Source organism: Pristiophorus japonicus, chromosome 4 (genome assembly GCF_044704955.1).
Source record: "Pristiophorus japonicus isolate sPriJap1 chromosome 4, sPriJap1.hap1, whole genome shotgun sequence".
NCBI classification, from domain to species: domain Eukaryota; kingdom Metazoa; phylum Chordata; class Chondrichthyes; family Pristiophoridae; genus Pristiophorus; species Pristiophorus japonicus.
The window spans coordinates 45,897,411-45,919,924 of NC_091980.1; the positions used below are offsets into that span (position 1 = coordinate 45,897,411).

General features: G+C 43.6%; 1 protein-coding gene across 3 annotated transcripts in view; it reads left to right on the forward strand.

Annotated features, from left to right (window-relative positions):
- Positions 1 to 22,514, forward strand: part of LOC139262887 (gamma-aminobutyric acid receptor subunit beta-2) — a 454,786-nt gene that overhangs the window by 430,101 nt on the left and 2,171 nt on the right. For all 3 annotated transcript variants that reach the window (XM_070878139.1, XM_070878141.1, XM_070878142.1), the window contains 2 exons: positions 17,978 to 18,130; positions 20,173 to 20,414. In XM_070878139.1, coding sequence (XP_070734240.1) covers positions 17,978 to 18,130; positions 20,173 to 20,414 — 395 coding nt within the window. The remainder of the gene's footprint in view (positions 1 to 17,977; positions 18,131 to 20,172; positions 20,415 to 22,514) is intronic.

Below are 22,514 nucleotides of genomic sequence, written 5' to 3' on the forward strand. Positions count from 1 at the left end.
TGAGAGAGCTAGCCCACAGACTAGGAAAGCAACATCCCGACATAATTGTATTCACAGAATCATATCTATCAGCCAACGCCCCAGTCTTATCCATCATTATTCTTGTATATTGTCTTATCTCACCAGTTGGATAGACTCAACAAAGATGGAGGCTCAGTGCTATACAGTCAAGTAGCAGTGGCCCTGGGAGCACTGAACATTGGCTCTGGAACCTATGGTCGAAAAAGATCAAGGAAACCTCCTGCTAATCACCACCTAACCCCCACTCCCCACCTTTGCCTCAATTCATGAATCAGTGCTCCTCCATTTAAATATCTGTGGAGAAAGCTCTGAGAAAAGGACAAGTGCAGAACTTACCCTGGGTAAGGGACTTCAAGCCACCACCATGAGTGGTTCAGTAGTACCAGTACTGACCAAGCTGGCCAAGTCCTGAACTATTTAGCTGCCAGATTCAGCCAACATCAGATGGTGAAAGACCCAACATGAGGAAATAACATACTTAACCCCATCCTCACCAGCGTAGTAGTGCCAGATATGGTTGTCCTAGATAGCACTGGTAGAAGTGACTATCGCACAGTTCTTATGAAGACAAAGTCTCATCTCCACTGTGACACATCTTCTAATCTTACATTACCATTTTGTGCGAAGTGGGACAGATCTAGTAATCCAAAACTGATCACCCATGAGGACCCGTGGATCATCAGCAGCAACAGAATTGTACACTGTCAAAATCTGTAATGTCATGGCCCAACATATCCCTGGCACCTCTATCACAATCATGCTAAATTACCAACTCCGATTCAATGAGGAGTGTAAAGGAAACTGCTAGGATGGCACGAGGTGTACTTGAAACTGAGGTGCCAATCTGGTGAAGCTACAACACAGGATGACATGCATGCTAAATAGCAAAAGCAGCCTTCTTTGACAAAGCTAAACGATCCCACAGCCACCAAAGTATCAGGTCCAAGCTCCACAGCCCTGCCACACCCATTTGTAAATGGTGGTGGACAATTAAGCAACTAACGGTAGGAGGAGGTTTCATGACATCCCCATCCTCAAAAATGGTGCAGCCCAACACCTGAGGGAAATAGCTGAAACATTTATAACCATCTTCAGCCAAAAGTGCAAAGTGGATGATCTTTCTCTACCTCCTCTTGAGGCCCCCACCATCACAGATGCCAGTCTTCAGCCAATTTGATTCACTCCACATGACATCAAGAAACAGTGGAGTGCACTGAATAACACAAAGGCTACAAGCCCAACAACATTACTTCTGTAGTGCTGAAGATCAGTCATGCCCCTAGCTAAGCTGCTCTTTTACAGCTACAACTTTGAAATCTACCTAACAATATGGAAAATTGCTCAGGTATGCCCTGTCCACAAAAAGCAGGCCAAATACAACTTGTAAAATTACCGCCCTATCAGCTTACTCCCAATCATCAGCAAAGTGATGGAAGGAGTCATCAGCAAAGCTATCAAGTGGCACTTACTCACCAATGACCTGCTCAACAATACTCTATTTGAGTTCCACAAGAGCCACTTGGCTCCAGATCTCCTTACAGCCTTAGTCCAAACATAGACACAAGACCTGAATTTCAGAGGTAAGGTTTAAGTCCCTGCTCTTGACAACAAGACAGTATTCAACTGAATGTGGCACCAAGGACCACTAGTTAAATTGAAGTCAATGGGGATAAGGGGGAAACTCTCCAGTGATTGACGTCATAATTATGAGACTTGAGTACGAAATCTAGGCTGACACTTCAGTGTAGTAATTAGGGAGTGCTGCACTGTTGGAGTATTGTCTTTCAGATGAGACATTAAACTGAGACCCCGTCTGCCCTCTCAAGTGTACATAAAAGATCCCACAAAACTATTCGAAGAAGGGTAGGAGAGTTTTCCCAAGTCCTGGCCAACATTTATCTCTCAACCAACACCTAAAAACAGATAATCTAATCATTTATTCAATTGCTATTTGTGGGAACATGCTGTGCACATTTGGCTGCCACATGCTGTGCACATTTGGCTACCACAATTGGCTGCCACATTTCATACATTACAACATTGACTACACTTCAAACGGATGTAAAAGTGGTTTGGGACATCATGAGGTCATGAAAGACGCTATATAAATGCAAGTCTTTTTTTTCTTCATACTTGGCTTAAAGGAAGATAATTGTAGTTGTTGGAGGCCAATCATCCCAGCCCCAGAACATTATTGCAGGAGTTCCTCAGGGCTGTGACCTAGGACCGACTATCTTCATCTGCTTCATCAGTGTCCTTCCCTGCATCATAAAGACAGACAGTTCATTGATGATTATACAGTGCTAAGCTAATTAAGTAATACATGCCCGCATACAATAAGAAATTCAGGGAAAAGTACTAACCCTTGTACATGGCTTTCTTTGACCTCACAAAGGCCTTTGATACTGTCAACCGCAAGGGACTATGGAGCGTCCTCCTCCGTTTCGGCTGTCCCCAAAAGTTTGTCACCATCTTCCACCTTCCCCACAACGACATGCAAGCCGTGATCCTGACCACAGACCAATCAGCGTCCGAGCCAGGGTCAAGCCCTTGAGAAGGTGGTGGTGAGCTGCCTTCTTGAAAAGCTGCAGTCCGTATCAGGGGTGTGGAGGGGGGGCTCCAGGATTTTGACCCAGTGACGATGAAGGAATGGTGATATATTTCCAACTCAGAATGGTGTGTGGCTTGGAGGGGAACTTGTAGGTGATGGTGTTCCCATGCGCCTGCTGCCCTTGACCTTCTAGGTGGTAGAGGTCACAGGTTTGGGAAGTTCTGTCAAAGAAGGCCTGGCGAGTTGCTGCAGTGCATCTTGTAGATGGTACACACTGCAGCCACACTGCACCGGTGGTGGATGGGGTGCCAATCAAGGGGGATGGTGTCGAGCTTCTTGAATGTTGTTGGAGCTGCACTCATCCAGGTAAGTGGAGAGTATTCCATCTCACTCCTGACTTGTACCTTGTAGATGGTGGAAAGGCTTTAGGGAGTCGGGAGGTGAGACACTCGCCAAAGAGTATTCAACCTCTTACCTGCTCTTGTAGGCACAGTATTTATGTGGCTGATTCAGTTAAGTTTCTGGTCAATGGTGACCCTCAGGATGTTGAAGGTGAGAGATTTGGCAATGGTAATGCTGTTGAATCCCATGAGGCAGTGGTTAGACGCTCCCTTGTTGGAGATAGTCATTGTCTGGCACTTGTGTGGCGTGAATCTTACTTGCTACTTATTAGTCCAAGCCTGAATGTCATCCAGGTCTTGCTACATGGGGGCATGGACTGCTTCAATATCTGAGGAGTTGCGAATGGAACTGAACATTGTGGAATCACGAGCGAACATCCCCACTTCCGACCTTGTAACAGAGGGAAGGTTATTGATGAAGCAGCTGAAGATGGATGGGCCTAGGATATTGCACTGAGGAGCTCCTGCAAAAATTTGCTAAAACTGAGATAATTGGCCTCCAAAAACGACAACCATCTTCCTTTGTGCTACACTGGAACAATTTCCCTAAATCCCGCTGCCTTGCTATCTCTCTCCCTTTTCCCCCCTTCCAAAGCCTACCTGTTTGATTATGATTTTAGTTACCACTCCTAATTCTACTCCCATTACTGCTCAGTTTCCAGTTATTTTCTGTGAAATGCTTTGTAACATTTTAATGCATTAGAGGGGTTATATAAGTATGCATTGTTGTCGCCAAATGCTTAATGCACTCATATCACATTCCTGTCTCACTATTTTAATGGCAGTATTTTCCTGTTTATTTTGAATGGTTACTATAAGCAGGGAGAAGGATTTGAAATGAATGTAACTGGTCAGAGTGTGTGCCATCAGTTCCATGGGCGATAGAACCAAAGAGACCCAACAAACGTGAGTTTTAAATTATTTTTGCGGAGCTTGTAGGAATAGGAATGCTTCCCCAGGTCTCGCAAAAATAATCTGAACTGCTGTATTCCTGGAACCTCATTCTCTCCTGCCAGCACCCCGCCGCCCCCCCATCCCCACCCCGCCCATCACTATTGTGTGCTCCTCCTACTGCACCGCCGGTCCAGGGCCCAATATTGACTAGCCTTAATCCGTCTGTATTGGACTCCCCATTTTGGCACACTGCAGAACTTCAGATCAATGCAACTAAGGCCAAGGCCTCACAATAGCGCCCATAACTTTGCAATGGGTACGGGCAACCAGCCAGCAGGCTCCACTGGTCGGGTGCCCAACCGTCAAAATAGACCCCACAGTGTGGTGGAAAATAACAAGCAGAAGTTTTTATTTTTTTATTTGTATTTATTATACCATTTGATAAATAACTTAATATTTTGCACCTGAATTGTGGCTGTGGAACAATTTGTAATATGAGAACCAAATATGAGAATCTTCCTCTAATTTAACATATTTCTCTTTACCCCTCTCCTCACTAAATAGTTTGTTAGAAATCTAGAGCTAGATTTTCCACTTTTTTTGCATGCATAACGCCCACTTAACATCCATTTTACCTCTGAAATGACGTATAACGCCAGATATCGCGCATTTAGCCACAAAATGGAAACTGTCGCCCATTTTTCGGAAACTTATTGCCGAGCGTTATTTTCCCCATGTGCGTAACGCCAGGAAAAAAAATAATACCGCCCGCCCACCTTTTTTGGCCGGTATCATCAGAATGGGTGAAATCAACGGCCATAATATCGGCCAGCATTAATTTCCGCACGTAATTAACGCCGAGATTCAATAATACCAACTGCCCACTTTTTTTTGTCGTAAAGATCACATTTGCCGAAACTAACGCCCAGGAGATCGCCCAGTGTCACTTTCACCATATCGCACACATCTCGCTCACAATATCGCTCGCCCAAAACACCGCTCAGAAAAAGTGGAACGAATCACAGCGGTGTGGGTGCCATTTTTTTAATCGCAGATCACTTCATTCAAAAGGCTGCTTCAACTTCGGGGGAGTTTGGATTGACTCTGCAGTTCTTCTCAGGTGAAGTGACCATCTCAACAGACATATTTTCAGGCTCTGGACTATTGAGGGTTTACTGTAGGTGTATTTTAGTGAGGAACTTATTGCTTCTGATCAATCGCTATTATACTTTCATTGCAATGGGGCCAGCCATTTCTCAGCCTGCATAGATTAATACACAGATGCTGCAGAGTGCAAATGGCTCAATGTCTGATGCACATCATTATGTAAGACGTGCAAGAATGAGGAGGAGGTCCAGACCATACACACCCCGCACTTACAGGGAAAAGAGGTCTTACCGCGACGTGTCCGAGCACACCTGCCTTCGGAGACGTGCTTTTACAAGGTAGAGATCAATGAAATATGTGAGCTCATCAGGCCAGATATGCAGCCTCAGTGTCGGTCGAGGTCAAGATCACCACGGAACTGTCTTTCTATGCATCCGATCCTTTCGGGCCTCTGCGGTCGAGATTTCCCCTCTGTCTCACCATGCCACCCATCGCTGCATTAGACAGGTCACGAAGGCCCTGTACGAGTGAAGGATGGACTTTATCAGCTTCACCATGACCACGGAAGCTCAGATTGACAGGGCTGGAGCATTCTACCGCATTGCTAAGTTCCCCAGGGTGGAGGGAGCAATACAGTGCACTCACATCGCCATGCGGGCACCTCAGGACCCAGAGCTTTTTAATAACAGAAAAGGATTTCACTCCCTGAAGGTCCAACTAATTGTCGACCACAAACAGATCATAATGGCAGTGAATGCCAAATGTCCGAGCAGCTTCGATGAGGCTCACATCCTGCGTGAGAGCGCTGTCTCTGAAATATTTAAGAGTCAGCCACAAGGAAAATGCTGGATGCTTGGTGACAACTGATATGGCCTAGCCACCTGGCTGATGGCCCCCCTGCGTGACACCCACACCGAGGCCGAGAAGCGACACAACCAGAGCCACAGAGGTACACACGTAATGTGGTCCATGTAAAGTCCTTATTCTGCAGCATGAAACCACACGAGGCACATTCTGGGGACAAGGTCACTCTGACCTTAACTCTTTATTCACAGAACTCCAAAGACGATGACCCTGCGTGGGACCTCCCTTTTTATACCTGTGTGATCAGATAAGGAGTGTCTCCCACAAGTTCACCCCTTGTGGTCAAGGTGTGCATCTGGGTTGAGTGTATACAGTAATACAGTGGTGTTACATTGTGGTTACATACATGACAGTCCAGAAAACAATAACTGTGCTTAAGCAGTGCTTCAGATGCCTGGACCACTCAGGAGGGGAGCTACAATACAACCCTGAGCAAGTAGTCTAGTCGAAGAGCTCTTCATGCGGTGCCTTATTGGGGGGGATGAAGGCAGAGGCGGTGGTTGCACGGGTACCTAGGGGTGGAGTGCCGCGCTCCGGGACCATTGGGAGGCCTGTGCCAGCAGTGTTCCTGGCTATCGCCTCCAAGCCCTCATGCAAGGTCGCCGACGAGACCACTTCTGCTATCTCGTCCCATTTCTTCTGGTAGGCCTTTGGGGTGGGCTTCCCACACCCTCCTGTGTCAAATCACCCCAGGGTGACTCGACCTGCAGGAGGGCGGCATTTGCCTTGTCCGAGAACCTCCTCGCTCTTTTGCGCCATCCAATGTGCTCCTCTCCCTCCCAGCTCACTGCTCTCACCAGTGTCAGTCTCCACAGCGTGCTGTGGCGACGACTCCTCGCCCCCCATTATAGGCCAAATTCGGGCAAATATCTGGCTGGTAACAGCTAATTTTTGTTTCGCTATTTGCTCTAAAGCTCTATACTCTCCCTCCTTCCTCCAAAAGCAGTCGCACCACACTCACACACGCCTTCACTCCCTCTCAGCTTCCTCTCTCTCTGTCTCCTCTTCTGCGCATGTCATAATGACTTTTGACCTGAATCATGGGAATCGAGTGTTGCCATGCCGTTGCTAAGGACAGCGACACTTTACGGCAGAAGGTCAGAAAGACTTAACGCTAACGCTCATTTCATATCACTCACGGTAACGCCCAATTTCAAAAATGGAGACTAAGGGCTTTGAGAATGGGTGACAAGCCGGCGATCTGAAAACGCATTTTTACCGCCAATGATGGAAATACCACCCATTTTTGGGCGATCTGCACAAAAAAGTGTAAAATCTAGCCCCTAGAAACAATGGAACCAGTAATCAAGAAGAACATTTTAAAAGAGTGCCATCACTGTGTTTGCATCATGTGATACATTGCAGATTTTGCAAATCAAAAAACTACCATGTTCAAAAATAATCTGCTACAAATAAACCATTAGTATTCAGTCCACGCAAGTGCTATCCAATCAAGTTAAATGCACTTTTAGAACTTAACAATGTTGAAAGCATTTTGCTAAAGTTAATGCATTGTAAAAATTCACAATGCTGCCTCTAAACTTCTTCATTATTACTAATGGGATTTAAAATCTGTTGATGTGTCTGAGGTTTCTGCCCAGGGAATAAAATTATCCATGTCTGGTCAAGTTATTGCAGCCTACCCAAGAGACAACCATCCAACTTAATTCTTGTTTGTTACGAGATGGTATTGCAAGGCACAAGGACCTGTTCATATCCCTGGAAGAAGCCAACTAGAGCTACATACATGGCAAGAAATTTGGTTGGAGGGTTCTTAATGTGCTAATGTTGGGTTGCCGCTATATTTAGCACTGGAACATTTTAGCGACGGGAACAGCAAAAATTCAGTTTTCACGCCCTGAGAATGGAATGCAAGGCTAAGAGAAACGTTCCACACTTCTCTTTGGGCGCTACGCCGGGTGCGCAACCTAATATTGCGTGCTAAGGAGCCTGCTTCGTAGCGACCTAAGAGAGGCCTCCCTGGGAAAAAAAAGATCGGAACAAAAAACATTCCCTATACATTGCTCAACCCAAATAAAGTTAAATCGCAAAAAAAAATATCAATCACACCTACCTCATGCAGTCATTCCTTCCCTTAATGCCCCGAGACAGCTCTGCCCACCAGCCTTCTCTGGCAGGGTTACTAGGTGACGCTACAGGTGCAGCACAAACCACAGTTTGTTTCCATGTCGATACCAACGGCATTGCACTCCGGCGTGACGCTCCCGGGCGATACTCCTCAGCGCCACCGGTACTGGCATACTGAAATTGCCAAGTGGAAGCGAATGTCGGCACTCGCGGCTGCAAACCTTTTAGCAGCCCGAGGGGCGCTATTCAACCACATTTCTCCCCCATAATCTTTTTGGGCCATTTACACAATTGATCGAATGTATTAATATCTTAATTCTAATTTGGACTTGTATGTGTAGTTTATCTTTCCGATTATATGTAGAGGCAACAGAGGATTGATTGCAAGGCTGCAATTTAATCATAGAAACATAGAAAATAGGTGCAGGAGCAGGCCATTCGGCCCTTCGAGCCTGCACCGCCATTCAATATGATTATGACTGATCATGCAACTTGAGTAGCCCACTCCCGCTTTCGCTCCATACCCTCTGATCCCTTTTAGCCGTAAGGGCCACATCTAACTCCCTCCTGAATATATCCAACGAACTGGACTCCACAACTTTCTGTGGTAGAGAAGTGCACAGATTTACCACTCTGGGTAAAAAAGTTTCTCCTCATCTCAGTCCTATATGGCTTACCCCTTATCCTTAGACTGTGACTCCTGGTTCTGGACTTCCCCAACATCGGGAACATTCTTCCTGCATCTAACCTGTCCAGTCCCGTTATAATTTTATATGTTTCTATGAGACCCCCTTTCATTCTTCTAAATTCCAGTGAGTATAAGCTGAGCCGATCCAGTCTTTCTTCATATGTCAGTCCTGCCATCCCGGGAATTAGTCTGGTGAACCTTCGCTGCACTCTCTCAATAGCAAGCACGTCCTTTCTCAGATTAGGAGAGCAAAACTGCACACAATACTCAAGGTGTGGTCTCACCAAGGCCCTGTACAATGGCAGTAAGACCTCCCTGCTCCTATACCTAAATCCTCTCGCTATGAAGGCCAACATGCCACCTTCAGTGACTGATGTACCATGACACCCAGGTCTCTCTGCACCTCCCCTTTTACTAATCTGTCACCATTCAGATAATAATCTGCCTTCCTGTTTTTGCCACCAAAGTGGATAATCTCACATTTATCCACATTATACTGTATCCGCCATTCATTTGCCCATTCACCTAGCCTGTCCAAGTCACCCTGCAGCCTCTTAGCATCCTCCTCACAGCTCACACTGCCACCCAGCTTAGTGTCATCTGCAAACTTGGAGATATTACCTTCAATTCCTTCGTCTTAATGTATATTGTAAATAGCTGGGGACGCAGCATTGAACCTTGCGGCACCCCACTAGTAACTGCCTGCCATTCTGAAAAGGACCCGTTTATTCTCACTCTTTGCTTCCTGTCTGCCAACCAGTTCTCGATCCACGTCAATACATTACCCTCAATATCATGTGCCTTCATTTTGCATACTAATCTCTTGTGTGGGACCTTGTCAAAAGCATATTCAAAGTCCAAATACACCACATCCACTGGTTCTCCCTTATCCACTCTATTAGTTACATCCTCAAAAAACTCTAGAAGATTTGTCAAGCATGATTTCCCTTTCATAAATCCATGCTGACTTGGACTGATCCTGTCACTGCTTTTCAAATACGCAGCTATTACAACCTTAATAATTGGTTCCAGCATTTTCCCAGCACCGATGTCAGGCTAACCGGTCTATAATTCTGTGTTTTCTCTCTCCCTCCTTTTTTAAAAAGTGGGGTTACATGAGCTACCCTCCAATCCAAAGGTACTGATCCAGAGTCCATGGAATTTTGGAAAATGACCAACAATGCATCTAATATTTCTAGGGCCACTTCCTTAAATACTCTGGGATGAAGACTATCAGGCCCTGGAGATTTATCAACCTTCAATCCCATCAGTTTCACTAACACCATTTCCTGGCTAATAAGGATTTCCCTCAGTTCCTCCTTCCCGCTAGACCCTCAGTCCCCCAGTATTTTCGGGAGGTTATTCGTGTCTTCCTTAGTGAAGACAGAACCAAAGTATTTGTTCAATTGGTCTGCCATTTCCTTGTTCCTCATTATGAATTCACCTGATTCTGACTGCAAGGGGCCTACATTAATCTTCACTAATCTTTTTCTCTTCACATATCTATAGAAGCTATTGCAGTTAGTTTTTATATTCCCTGCAAGCTTACTCTCAGACTCTATTTTCCCCCTTCTAATTAGATCCTTAGTCCTCCTTTGCTGAATTCTAAATTTATCCCAGTCCTCAGGTTTGCTGCTTTTTCTGGCCAATTTATATGCCTCTTCCTTGGATTTAACACTATCCCTAATTTCCCTTGTTAGCCACGGTTGAGTCACCTTTCCTGTTTTATTTTTACACCAGACAGGGATGTGCAATAGTTGTAATTCATTCATGTGATCTTTAAATGTCTGCCTTTGCCTACCCACCATCAACCCTTTAAGTATCATTCGCCAGTCTATCCTAGTCAAATTACGTCTCATACTATCGAAGTTTCCTTTCTTTAAGTTCAGGACCCTAGTCTCTGAGTTAACTGTGTTGCTCTCCATCTTAATGAAGAATTCTACCATATTATGGTCACTTGACCAGATTGCTAATTAATCCTCTCTCGTTGCACAAGACCCTGTCTAGAATGGCCTGCACTCTAGTTGGTTCCTCGACATATTGGTCTAGAAAACCATCCCTTTTATACTCCAGGAAATCCTCTTCCACAGTATTGCTACCAGTTTGGTTAGCCCAATCAATATGTAGTTTAAAGTCACCCATGATAACTGCTGTACCCTTATTGCACGCGTCCCTAATTTCCTGTTTGATGCCATCCCCAACCTCCCTACTACTGTTTGGTGGTCTGTACACTACCCGAACTAACGTTTTCTGCCCTTTGGTGTTTTGCAGCTCTACCCATATAGATTCCACGTCATCCAAGCTAATGTCCTTCCTTACTATTGCGTTAACCTCCTCTTTAACCATTAACGATACCCCACCTTCTTTTCCTTCCTGTCTATCCTTCCTGACTATTGAATAGCCCCTGAATGTTGAGTTCCCAGTATTGGTTACCCTGGAGCCATGTCTCTGTAATCGCAATTACATCATATTTGTTAACAGCTATCTGCGCAGTTAATTTGTCCACCTTATTACGAATGCTCCTCGTGTTGAGACTCAGAGTCTTCAGGCTTGTTTTTTTAACACTCTTTGTGCTTTTAGAATTATGTTGTTAAGTGGCCCTTTTTGATTTTTGCCCTTGATTTCTCTGCCCTACAATCTTGCTTTTCTCCTTCCTACCTTTTGCTTCTGACCCTTTTTTACTTCCCTCTGTCTCCCTGCATATGTTCCCATCGAAGTATTCAAGTGATTGATATGAAGAATAATGGATATGTGTTTGACTGAAAGCTAATAAATGAGAATGTCCTGAACTAGGTAGTAAATGTTCTTGGACTTCAATGTAAAGGAAAATCGAACGGGTATAAAACAAGTGACCAACCCGCGGCCAATCGTTTCCCACCCAGTGGGACAATTAAAATCAACTCCACAGTTTTTCCAACACTGGCCTGTACAGCCCTTCTCCAGTCAGTAAATGTAAGTCATGATTGCAACTTTGAAATGCCTTCTGCATGATTCTCTGTTGCTGTCAGTACTGTGGAATTATGAAAATTCAATAGGATCATCGCTGATCGTCTACCTCAACTCCACTTTCCTGCACTATCCCCATATACCTTGATTTCCTTAATAACCAAAAATCTATCGATCTCTGTCTTGAATATACTCAACGACTGAGTATCCACAGCCCTATAAAGGCAAGGGGCCAAACTTTCACTTTCATTTTCGGAGGTTTTCTCGGCGGTACAACTGTTTTTGTAGAGAAACCGCCCAGCGAAAGTTTTACCCATTGTTTTTTAATGGGGCCGCCCAAATCTCAGAATGCCCGCCGCGAGCAAACCGCTGACGTGCACCGGCGAGAAAATTGCCAGGGCGTAAGTTTGGTCGCAACGGAAGCCCGTCCAGATCGCCGAGGAAACTGCCCTTTAAAAGCTGCTGAAACAGGGCTTTAGGTGAGTAGGCTCTGCAAAGAAAGGCAAGTTAAAGGTTCTTTATTTTTTTTTTAATTGTAAAATGGCAATTAGCTTTAAAACTGGCTTGGGAATGTTTTTTTAACTTTTTTGTAGTGGAAATTTTTTTTTAAAGTTTTCCCCCCTCCCTAGGCCCAACCGCAGCCTCGGACTAAATTTTTAAAACATTTAAAAAAACGCCTGTTTCACTTTAAAATTTTAAAAACCACTCTTTAACCGCCGAGAAACTACCAAGAATACTGATGCAAGATCCATTTTCTCACCGGGCGATTATTTTTAACTTAATTATGGAAATTTTCACCAGCGTTACTTGCTAAACACTAGCCTTTTTTCTGGGCAGGCAATTGGGCATTGAGAAGCTCTCGGGGAAAGTCTAGCCCAAGAACATTTCTCATGGACTTGATGGTGAAATACTCTGTTGTACTGACTGAAATTTGGATAGATGTGCATTTCTTCTGACAATTTTGCTATATATCTCCTCTGACCATGCAGAAAAATGATCCGGCTTCTGCAAGCTCCAATTGACTTGTATGATCTGAAAAACAGCTTAGTATAATGTATTCCAATCCTGTTTTCCTTGCAAACTGAATGCAAATGTTATATACTCAATCAGACATACAAACTAGCTTTATATTTTTTTTCTGATTCATTGCTGTCTCAATATTGTAAAACAGTTTCGAGCAACAGCCTATCCATTTTTTGCCCCAAATTTTCCTGTCTAAAATAATCTTGCATGAATGCAATTCTAGGGCACTGTTCAGCAGTTTGCTATTAAGGACTCTCTACTAATTGTGACTTGTCTGTGTATCACATTATTTGGAAAAGCATTCAAAAAGAGATCATTCAAGCTTGCAATATTTTCTTTCCCCTCTTCCTACCCTCCACTTACTCTATTCAGGGGGCTGGAATCCTGAAATATATAGCACGGAGATAGACTAACAGATGTAGTAATATTATTTATCCATCAACACATAGTTGGGAGGTTTTTTTTCCTTCCAATGGACGGAAGAGACCTCCTCAGGACACTAACGCAGCCTGGTTGCAAATTGTACAGGAGGGCACAAGCAGAGATGTGGTCAGCAGGACCTGGCTGTAGTGGCGCAACCTTTCAATGATCTCAGTAGATCATGAAACGTTACTGCAAAGCCACACTCAACCTTATCCTGCTGTGCCACTCATCACATCTCTATCACTCTTCCATCCCTATCCTATTCCTGCACATCCTTACTTACACCAACTTACCTTGCACCTTCACCCATCTCGCTGTCTCTATTTACATTATCACAACTGCATCTCATTAGTCACCCCTCACACTCACCCTCATCCTTGTCCAATCCTACCAGCTAACAACACACAAGAGTCTTTTAGCCAATATCAAGTTTCTGCTAATGTGTTGTCAAGCATTGAAATCTTTATTTTCAACACTTTGCCTTCTTGGACAGATTTGTGTGCTCCTTTGGAAATGGCTTAATAAGTTGTAGTGAATTGAGACATAACTGCACCCCCCGCAATGGTGATGAGTGTGAAAGGAATGCTTTATGGTATTGGTGTGGGGTGATGCCAACCTGCCGCATTATGTGGCAGCCAGGGTATACAGCATCAAGTGAAGTAACTCTGACAAAGGTAAAGCCAGCCCTGGCCTCCTGGGCAGCAATGTGGTCAGGTGCTGATGCCCTGTGTCCTGTCCAGCATCAGCTGATTGCGGAGATGGTTGGTGTTGTTGTTGGTGTTGCAGGTGTACCTGGTGATGTTGGTGTTGGACCCATGGAGATGTCTTCTATGAATGTCACTGTTTAGAGTTAAATAATGTAATGTGCAATGTTGGGCTTATGGATTTTTATTCAATTGAAGATAAAGGAGAAATTTCAAGAGTTGTATCTTCTTGGAAGTTTACTAAGAGTCTAATAAGAACGAATAGTCTCTCCCTCCACCCAGCGGAAACTAGGTGGTATGGGAGTTAAAATCAATGTGGTCCACTTTCCACGATATTTCACTTTGGGGCTTTCTTAAAGCCACGTGGCTGAGGTGTACATCTGACTCAGGTGGGAGCTTCATGTATTTGTGATAATTGGGGCCCTATTACGTAGATAAGACCATGAAGCCATTTGTACAGCCCACTAGACAGAGCATCCACCTTAGAGGCTATTTGTGGGTCCAAGAGGAGCAGGAATTATTTCCACCTCCCAACGGTTTGCATGCACATGCTGCTGGCTAACCATTCGGAAGTTAAAACTCCCCCTTAAATAAATTGCATTGAGTTCCCAACTGTGCTAATTACAAGTTTCTTACAAAGAGGAAGCTCCAATAAACAGAATGGCTATGACTCTTATGTTCTGATGTATTATTAATATCACAAGTTGGTTATAATCAGCCTTATAAGTGAACATTGCTGGCAATTGTATATTCTGTTTAAACAGACTAATGCCTGTGACTATCCTAATATACATGATTACATTTTTAGAAAATAACTTATCAGAGCTGAAATGTTATTTTGTTCCCAATATCTAACATTTCCTAATGAAAGGCTCACAAATTTGATTTGGAGTATCAGCTCATCTGTTGCTGAAACCCTCATTCGTGCCTTTGTTAGCTCTAAGCTTGACTATTCCAATGCTCTCCTGGCCGATCATCCATCCTCCACCCTACATAAACTTGAGCTCATCGAAAGCTCTGCAGCTCATATCATAACTCGCCCCAAGTCCTGTTCACTCATCACCCCTATGGTCACTGATCTATATTGGCTTGCGGTCCAGAAACGCCTCAATTTTCAAATTCTCATCCTTGTCTTCAAAACTCTCCATGGCATTGCCACTCCCTATCTTTGTAACTGCTTCCAGCTCTACAACTCTTAGGGATCTCTGCGCGTCTCCAATTCTGGCCTCTTGCGCATCCCCGATTTTAATCACTCCACCATTGGTGACCATGCCTTCAGCTGCCTAGGCCCAAAGCTCTGGGATTTCCTCCCTAAACTTCTCCACCTCTCTACCTCACCTTTAAGACACTCCTTAAAGCCTACCTGTTTCACCAAGCATTTAGTTATCTGTACTAATATCTCCTTATGAGGCTTGGTGTCAAATTTTGTTTGATAACACTCCTGTGAAGCGCCTTGGGACATTTTACTTTGATGCTCTATATAAATGCAAGTTGTTAAATTATAGATAGCATGGAATGATTCCATAGCTGCACTAAATTCTGGTTGGTTATCAACTGTTCGATCTTCAGCTTTGTAGTTTATGTCACCTTACTCCAATTAGATTATTCACTTTCTAAATGTCACTCAGGTATCCATTACTGATGTGGTATTTTTTTAGATTTGTTCTTGGGTTGTGGGAGTCGCTGGCAAGACATGCATTTATTGCCCATCCCTAATTGCCCTTGAGAAAGTGGTGGTGAGCCGAATTCTTGAACCACTACAGTGTTGTTAGGGAAGGAATTCCACGATTTTGACCCGGCGACGATGAAGGAACGATGATATATTTTCAAGTCAGGATGGTAGATGGTACACTGTAGCTAGAGTGTGCCACTACTGGAGGGAGTGAATGTTTAAGGTGGTGGGTAGGGTGCCAATCAATCGGGCTGCTTTGTCCTGGATGATGTTGGGCTGCATTCATCCAGGCAAGTGGAGAGTATTCCATCACACTCCTGTACAGGACTTGTGCCTTATAGGTGGTGGAAAGGCTTTGGGGTGTCAGGAGGTGAGTCACTCGCTGCAGAATACTCAGCCTCTGATCTGCACTTGTAGCCACAGTATTTATGTGGCTGGTCAAGTTAAGTTTCTAGTCAGTGGTGATGCCCAGGATCTTGATGGGGCATTCGGCGATGGCAGTGCCATTGAATGTCATGGGCAGTAGTTGGACTCTGTCTTAGAAACATAGAAAATAGGTGCAGGAGTAGGCCATTCGGCCCTTCGAGCCTGCACCACCATTCAATAAGATCATGGCTGATCATTCACCTCAGTACCGCTTTCCTGCTTTCTCTCCATACCTCTTGATCCCTTAGTCATAAGGGCCGTATCTAACTCCCCTTTGAATATATCCAATGAACTGGCATCAACAACTCTCTGCGGTAGGGAATTCCACAGGATAACAGCTCTCTGTGAAGAAGTTTCTCCTCATCTCAGTCCTAACTGGCTTACCCCTTATCCTTAGACTATGTTCCCTGGTTCTGGACTTCCCCAACATCAGGAACATTCTTCCAGCGTCTAACCTGTCCAGTCCCATCAGAATCTTATATGTTTCTATGCGATCCCCTCTCATTCTTCTAAACTACAGTGAATACAGGCCCAGTCGATCCAGTCTCTCCTCATATGTGAGTCCTGCCATCCCGGGAATCAGTCTGGTGAACCTTCTCTGTACTCCTTCAATAGCAAGAACGTCCTTCCTCAGATTAGGAGACCAAACTGAACACAATATTTCAGGTGAGGCCTCATCAAGGCCCTGTACAACTGCAGTAAGACCTCCCTGCTCTTATATTCAAATCCCCTAGCTATGAACATGCCATTTGCCTTCTTCACCGCCTGCTGTACCTGCATGCCAACTTTCAGTGACTGAAGTACCATGACACCCAGGTCTCGTTGCACTTCCCCTTTTCCTAATCTGCCGCCATTCAGATAATATACTGCCTTTGTGTTTTTGCCACCAAAGTGGATAACCTCACATTTATCCACATTATACTGCATCTGCCATGCATTTGTCCACTCACCTAACCTGTCCAAGTCACCCTGCAGCCTCTTAGCGTTTTCCTCACAGCTCACACCGTCACCTAGCTTAGTGTCATCCGCAAACTGGGAGATATTACACTGAATTCCTTCATCTAAATCATTAATGTATATTGTAAATAGCTGGGGTCCCAGCACTGAGCCCTACTGCACCCCACTAGTCACTGCCTGCCATTCTGAAAAGGACCCGTTTATACCGACTCTCTGCTTCCTGTCTGCCAACCAGTTCTCTATCCACGTCAGTATATTACCCCCAATACCATGTGCTTTCATTTTGCACACCAATCTCTTGTTGGAGATAGTCATTGCCTGGCACTTATGTGGTGTGAATGTTAGTTGCCACTTATTAGCCCAAGCCTGAATGTCGCCCAGGTAGTATGGCGGCATGGACTGCTTTATTATCTGGGGAGTTGCGAATGGAACTGAACACTGTGCATTAATCAGCGAACATTCTTACTTCTGACCTGATGATGGAGGGAAGGTCATTGATGGTTGGGCCTAGGACATTGCCCTGAGGAACTCATGCTGCAATGTCCAGGGGCTGAGATGATTGACCTCCAACAACGAAACCCATTTTCCTTTGTGCTTGGTATGTCTCCGGCCACTGGAGAGTTTTCTCCCTGATACCCAATGACTTCAATTTTACCAGGACTCCTTGATGCCACACTCGGACAAATGCTGCCTTGATGTCAAGGGCAGTCACTCTCACCTCACCTCTGGAATTCAGCTCTTTCGTCCATGTTTGGACTAAGGTTGTAATGAGGTTTGGAGCCAAGTGTCCTTGGAAAACCTAAATTGAGCATTGGTCGGCAGGTTATTGATGAGTAAGTGCCTCTTGATAGCACTGTCAACAACACCATCCATCACTTTTCTGATGATTGAGACTCGACTGATGGGGTGATAATTGGCCGGATTGGATTTGTCCTGCTTTTTGAGGACAGGACATACCTGGGCAGTTTTCCACATTGTCAGGTAAATGTCAGTGTTGCAGCTATATTGGAACAGCTTGGCTAGCGGCATGGCTAGTTCTGGAACATGAATAATGTGGGTTACAACCTGGAAAACCTTAAGAACATCAAGTAGTTAAAAATTTGTTTTGTTTTTTCGCTTGTTGGGAATGAAATATAATGCACTTATTTATCACAGACCTAACATTCTGTTCACTGCCAACATTTTAAATATTTATATAATATTGCTTTCCAGGTGCCTACCCCAGGCTCTCGCTCAGCTTCAAGCTTAAAAGAAACATTGGTTACTTCATTCTGCAAACATACATGCCCTCCATCCTGATCACCATCCTCTCATGGGTGTCTTTCTGGATTAATTACGATGCATCTGCTGCACGAGTTGCTTTAGGTATGACTTTTTAAGTATTTGCAGGTTAGCATACTTATTGTTATTTATTCCTTCCTTCTGTACTGCATTAGTATGGTGTGTTTCACTTAGGAAATTATTTTGTGTAGCAATAATTAAGATCCCTAACCATGCAAACCAGGATCTGGAAACATTGACAGTTTATCGCTGGCTGAACCTAAAGACCAATTATTTCTGTATAATCACTACCTAACCCAGATCTCAACCTGCTCTAGAATTAAATCAACCTGCTGATGGAGCACATCCATTTTAAGTTCTATGTATACACTCAGACAGAATGTTTAATCATTTAAATGTTTAAATATTTTAACCATCTAATGAGAATTTTTCACAGATTTACTGTCAGGCTAAGTCATTTTAGAGTATTTTTAAATGTGGGACCTATGCCAGGTAGTTTTCTGATTGAGACTTCCAACCACTTGTGTTACTTGTGACCATTACATGTTTTTCAGTAACATTGTCAGAAAATGCAAGATTCCTATTTCCTAAATGCTATACTTTCAAACTTGATACTCAGGTCTCAGAATACTCTCACAAGATACCAGCTCAATCTTTTCAACACATCAGTGGCTGTAGCAAATTCTCTACTAGTGTTTAAGATGTAGACATTGATTTTTGAAACTTGAAATAGACTCGAAAAATAATGTCCTGTCTAGGGCCAATCCGCTCTTCTAAAGCAAAGCTAAATGGGTAGAAGAAAATTTTTAATTAACTTTTTGGCTCCGACTGGAGCCACTCCAATCAGAGAAGGTAATCAATTGCCTCCAAGATCAATTAACTTATTCTAGTTTGGTGCCTTCAGAAGGGTCTCAACTGGCGTGAGTTCCACTGAGGCCTTTCATATCGTAAAGGGAGCAATTTTCTGGATAAACCCAGGAACTCTCCTGACATGCCCCCCTGATTTTGGTGGTTTGGCAAACCTACTCCCCCATTCAGGAATTTCAAGGCCAATGTGTGTTGCTTCTTCCAACAACACCCTAATTGATGCACCCTAAATCTTGGATTCAATTTACTCAGTGCAAGAACCAGGAGATTATGCAGAATTCTTTATTTCTGTAAATTGTTATAGGTTAGTTCATTTAGGCACAACAGACAAGATCTATGCTAGATCTTGGATCATTTCATTCAGTTGTCAATGCACTTCTGAATAATTTCGAAGAGACAGTTCTTACGGTTCCATTTTCATTTGTCCTCGGATGCATTTTCCTTATCAGATGACAATTCCAAGCATTTAGTGTACACAGGGAAGTCTGCCTGTGTTATAATAGTTTTTATCAGATGACAGTTGCATTCGCTAACTTTTTAGGTAGATACTGGCACTGAACATTATAATACATTCAGCACTCTGTGTACTAAGAGAGGCATATTCAGTCAAATAATTTGTTCATCATTTGGTAAGGACATTACTCAAACAAAATTGTGTGTATTGGTACCCAGAATTACTCACTTCAGATAACAGTTGAAGATCTTGCAATATTCATACTTGTAAATTTGTGTCTGGTGCTATTTCAAAGTCTTACAATAATTACACTATTATTGACACCTTTTTTAAACCAGTTTTATTTCCATAGAAATGTCCATTCTGTGATTTCCATTGCCCACACTGATGTACATACATGCTTGATGACACACAGGGTAGATTATCAATGTGTTCCAATAATACTCATTTCATACTAGTATGAAACTTACCGATATAGCGATTAGTTTTTTGACAGATTTAATAACACTATTGGAAAAGTTACATTGTTAAGAACAATCTGGAGTAGAGTTCATATTGGACTTAATGCCATGGAAACTGGTTCTCTTGTTATAGACTTTTTCAAGACACATTACTTCAACTATTTCTTCACACTCCTTGCAAACAAATTTTGTTTATAGTTTTTGAGAATGTCTTCTTTCTAAGACTATTTAAATGATTTTATTCTTAGTTTTCTAGCATTATAAGTGGTAATTTATAATATGAAAATGTTAGTGTATAAATGTTGATTACCACACATTCAAGATTATTACATAATACTTTACAGGTATTACTACGGTACTTACTATGACCACGATCAACACCCATCTGCGGGAGACCCTTCCAAAGATCCCCTATGTTAAAGCTATTGATATGTACCTGATGTGCTGCTTTGTGTTTGTGTTTTTGGCCCTACTGGAATATGCCCTGGTTAACTACATCTTTTTTGGAAGAGGGCCACAGCGTCAAAAGAAGATTGCAGAGAAAGCAGCAAAAGCCAACAATGAGAAGATAAGAGCAGAAGCCAAGGTAGTTTTTTGAAGGAGGATGTTAGGTTGAAGCATTTCAGGCAGCTTTGTGATTAATGCCATTGTGTGGAATGCTTACTATGGTGTATCAATAGGAGGCCCAACAATATTTTGCCTGCTGTTATAAAAGGAGGAATGAGGGAAGTTGTATAGTGGTATTAATTCCTTTCCATCTCCCTGTAGTCACTCAGCATTGCACTTTTGCAGAAGAACGACACATTTAGATACCAACAGTATTTCCTTTTTCCATTGTGGCTATAATCAATTCGGTGGAGGAAACAGAACAAAAGCTCTGCCTCTATCCTAACATCTTATTTGGTTATCATTAAAAATGGAGACAGGCACTTGCACCAGCAGAGTGGTGGGTGGGAAAATCAAGACTGGTTGGGAAATTCTGCTGCTGCTACGTAAAGCTAATATGTAACTCAAGTGACACACTTACTGCTTGCAGGAATAACTATACCAAGCTTTTAAATGCTATTTTAAAAAATATATTCTCTTATTTATTTCACAATATATGCAGGAGGTATACAACTGGGTTCAGAAAGACACAGGGGGAAAACTACGGCATCAAAATTGCCCCTCCCAATAAGACCTCTGGCCGCCTGAAAGCGGCGGCCACGGGGCTGTGCGGAATGACCGCCGACTCTCCACGGAGGGGCCAACATTTTTAAATGGCCCTTCATCAGGGGCGGAGTGGTGCAGGGGACCATTCCGGCCATTTTCCCATCGCAGTGTGCATGCGCCGACCCCTTACCGACCGGCAGCGAGCCCTTCCCGAAATTGCCCCGCAGGAAATATCCCTTTTGCGGACTTGTCCCGCAGGAGCGGCACAGCTGCCGGTCGGTGCCCCCGACAGCTTTTTGTGTCAGTGCACCCCTTGTTGGTTAGCGGCGCGGCTGCCTTTAAAGGGGAGGTGGCACTGCCGGTGATGCCATTTTATTTTTTATTTTCGGCCAAATGCCAGGTCGTCCCAATAATTATGCCCCCCAGGTTCGGCCGGGCCTCCCAACAGGCCGCTGGCCTGGCCAAAACCCTCCCTGGTGACCCAGTGGACCTAACTTAAAAATATGCAGAGTTTGCAACTGCTCTCCCCTTTAACTGACGTCATTAGCGCCGCACTGATGAGTGATCGGGGCAGCCGACCCGCTGCAAGGGCACTTCCGCCCTTCAGCCACAACTACATCCGCCCCGAGCAAAAAAAAACTTCAAAGTACCGAATATCGACAGCACCTTCATTGCAGTAAAACTTCAAAAAACGGAAGATGTGCCCCATTTCAGGCAGAGGTGAATTTCCACCCCCACATGTCGAATATGTTATACAGTCTATTGTTGCATCTGCTCTACCTGCCTGTGTTCACAAAAAATGGCATCTGCCTTCATTTTACTTTTGTGTAATAAAAGTTTCTAATTGTGAACTTGCAGATATGATTTAGAAAGGGTCTGTTTACTTAAGTGTAATAGGAATGCCTTTGGAAGCAAAGCAATTGTTATATTCTAACATTCCAATTTGAATTGGCATTTAAGAATGCTCTCGACTCTCACGAGTTTGTTGTATTCTGAACCTAACTCCTTGTGATATAAGTGCATTTCACAAATAGATCCTAAACAAACTAGAATTCTCACTCAAAGAGAGTATTAAGGATGTCTGGTGTGGGAAATAAGAATAGATTTGCACTTCTGAGAATCTTGTGTATCTAAATAAGATGCATCATGGGAGTTGTGGTTTTGATCCTTTGTAATTTAGAACTACAGTGCTGAGACGTGACAACTCACATAACATGACAAATGGGCAGAAATTTACAAATTTCAAAAATTGAATGATTTTACTTTTGTTAATGTTTTATGCAGATGAAATTGCGAAGCACCAGGGCCAGAAGGGGGTGTTTATAAGTTCCTTTGATGCTGAACTCAGATGTTGCAACCAGAATTAGACTGTCAGTTAGGGCTGGGCCTTGGCAAATGACCACCTGCTCAAGGTGTTGGTCATTGGAAAGTTAATAAGCGGTAAAAATACTCCCTAGTGCAATAATCCACCAATGATATCTTCAACAAGAAACAAGAACTACAAATTACACTGTGGAAAGTAAGCGGGAGAAGC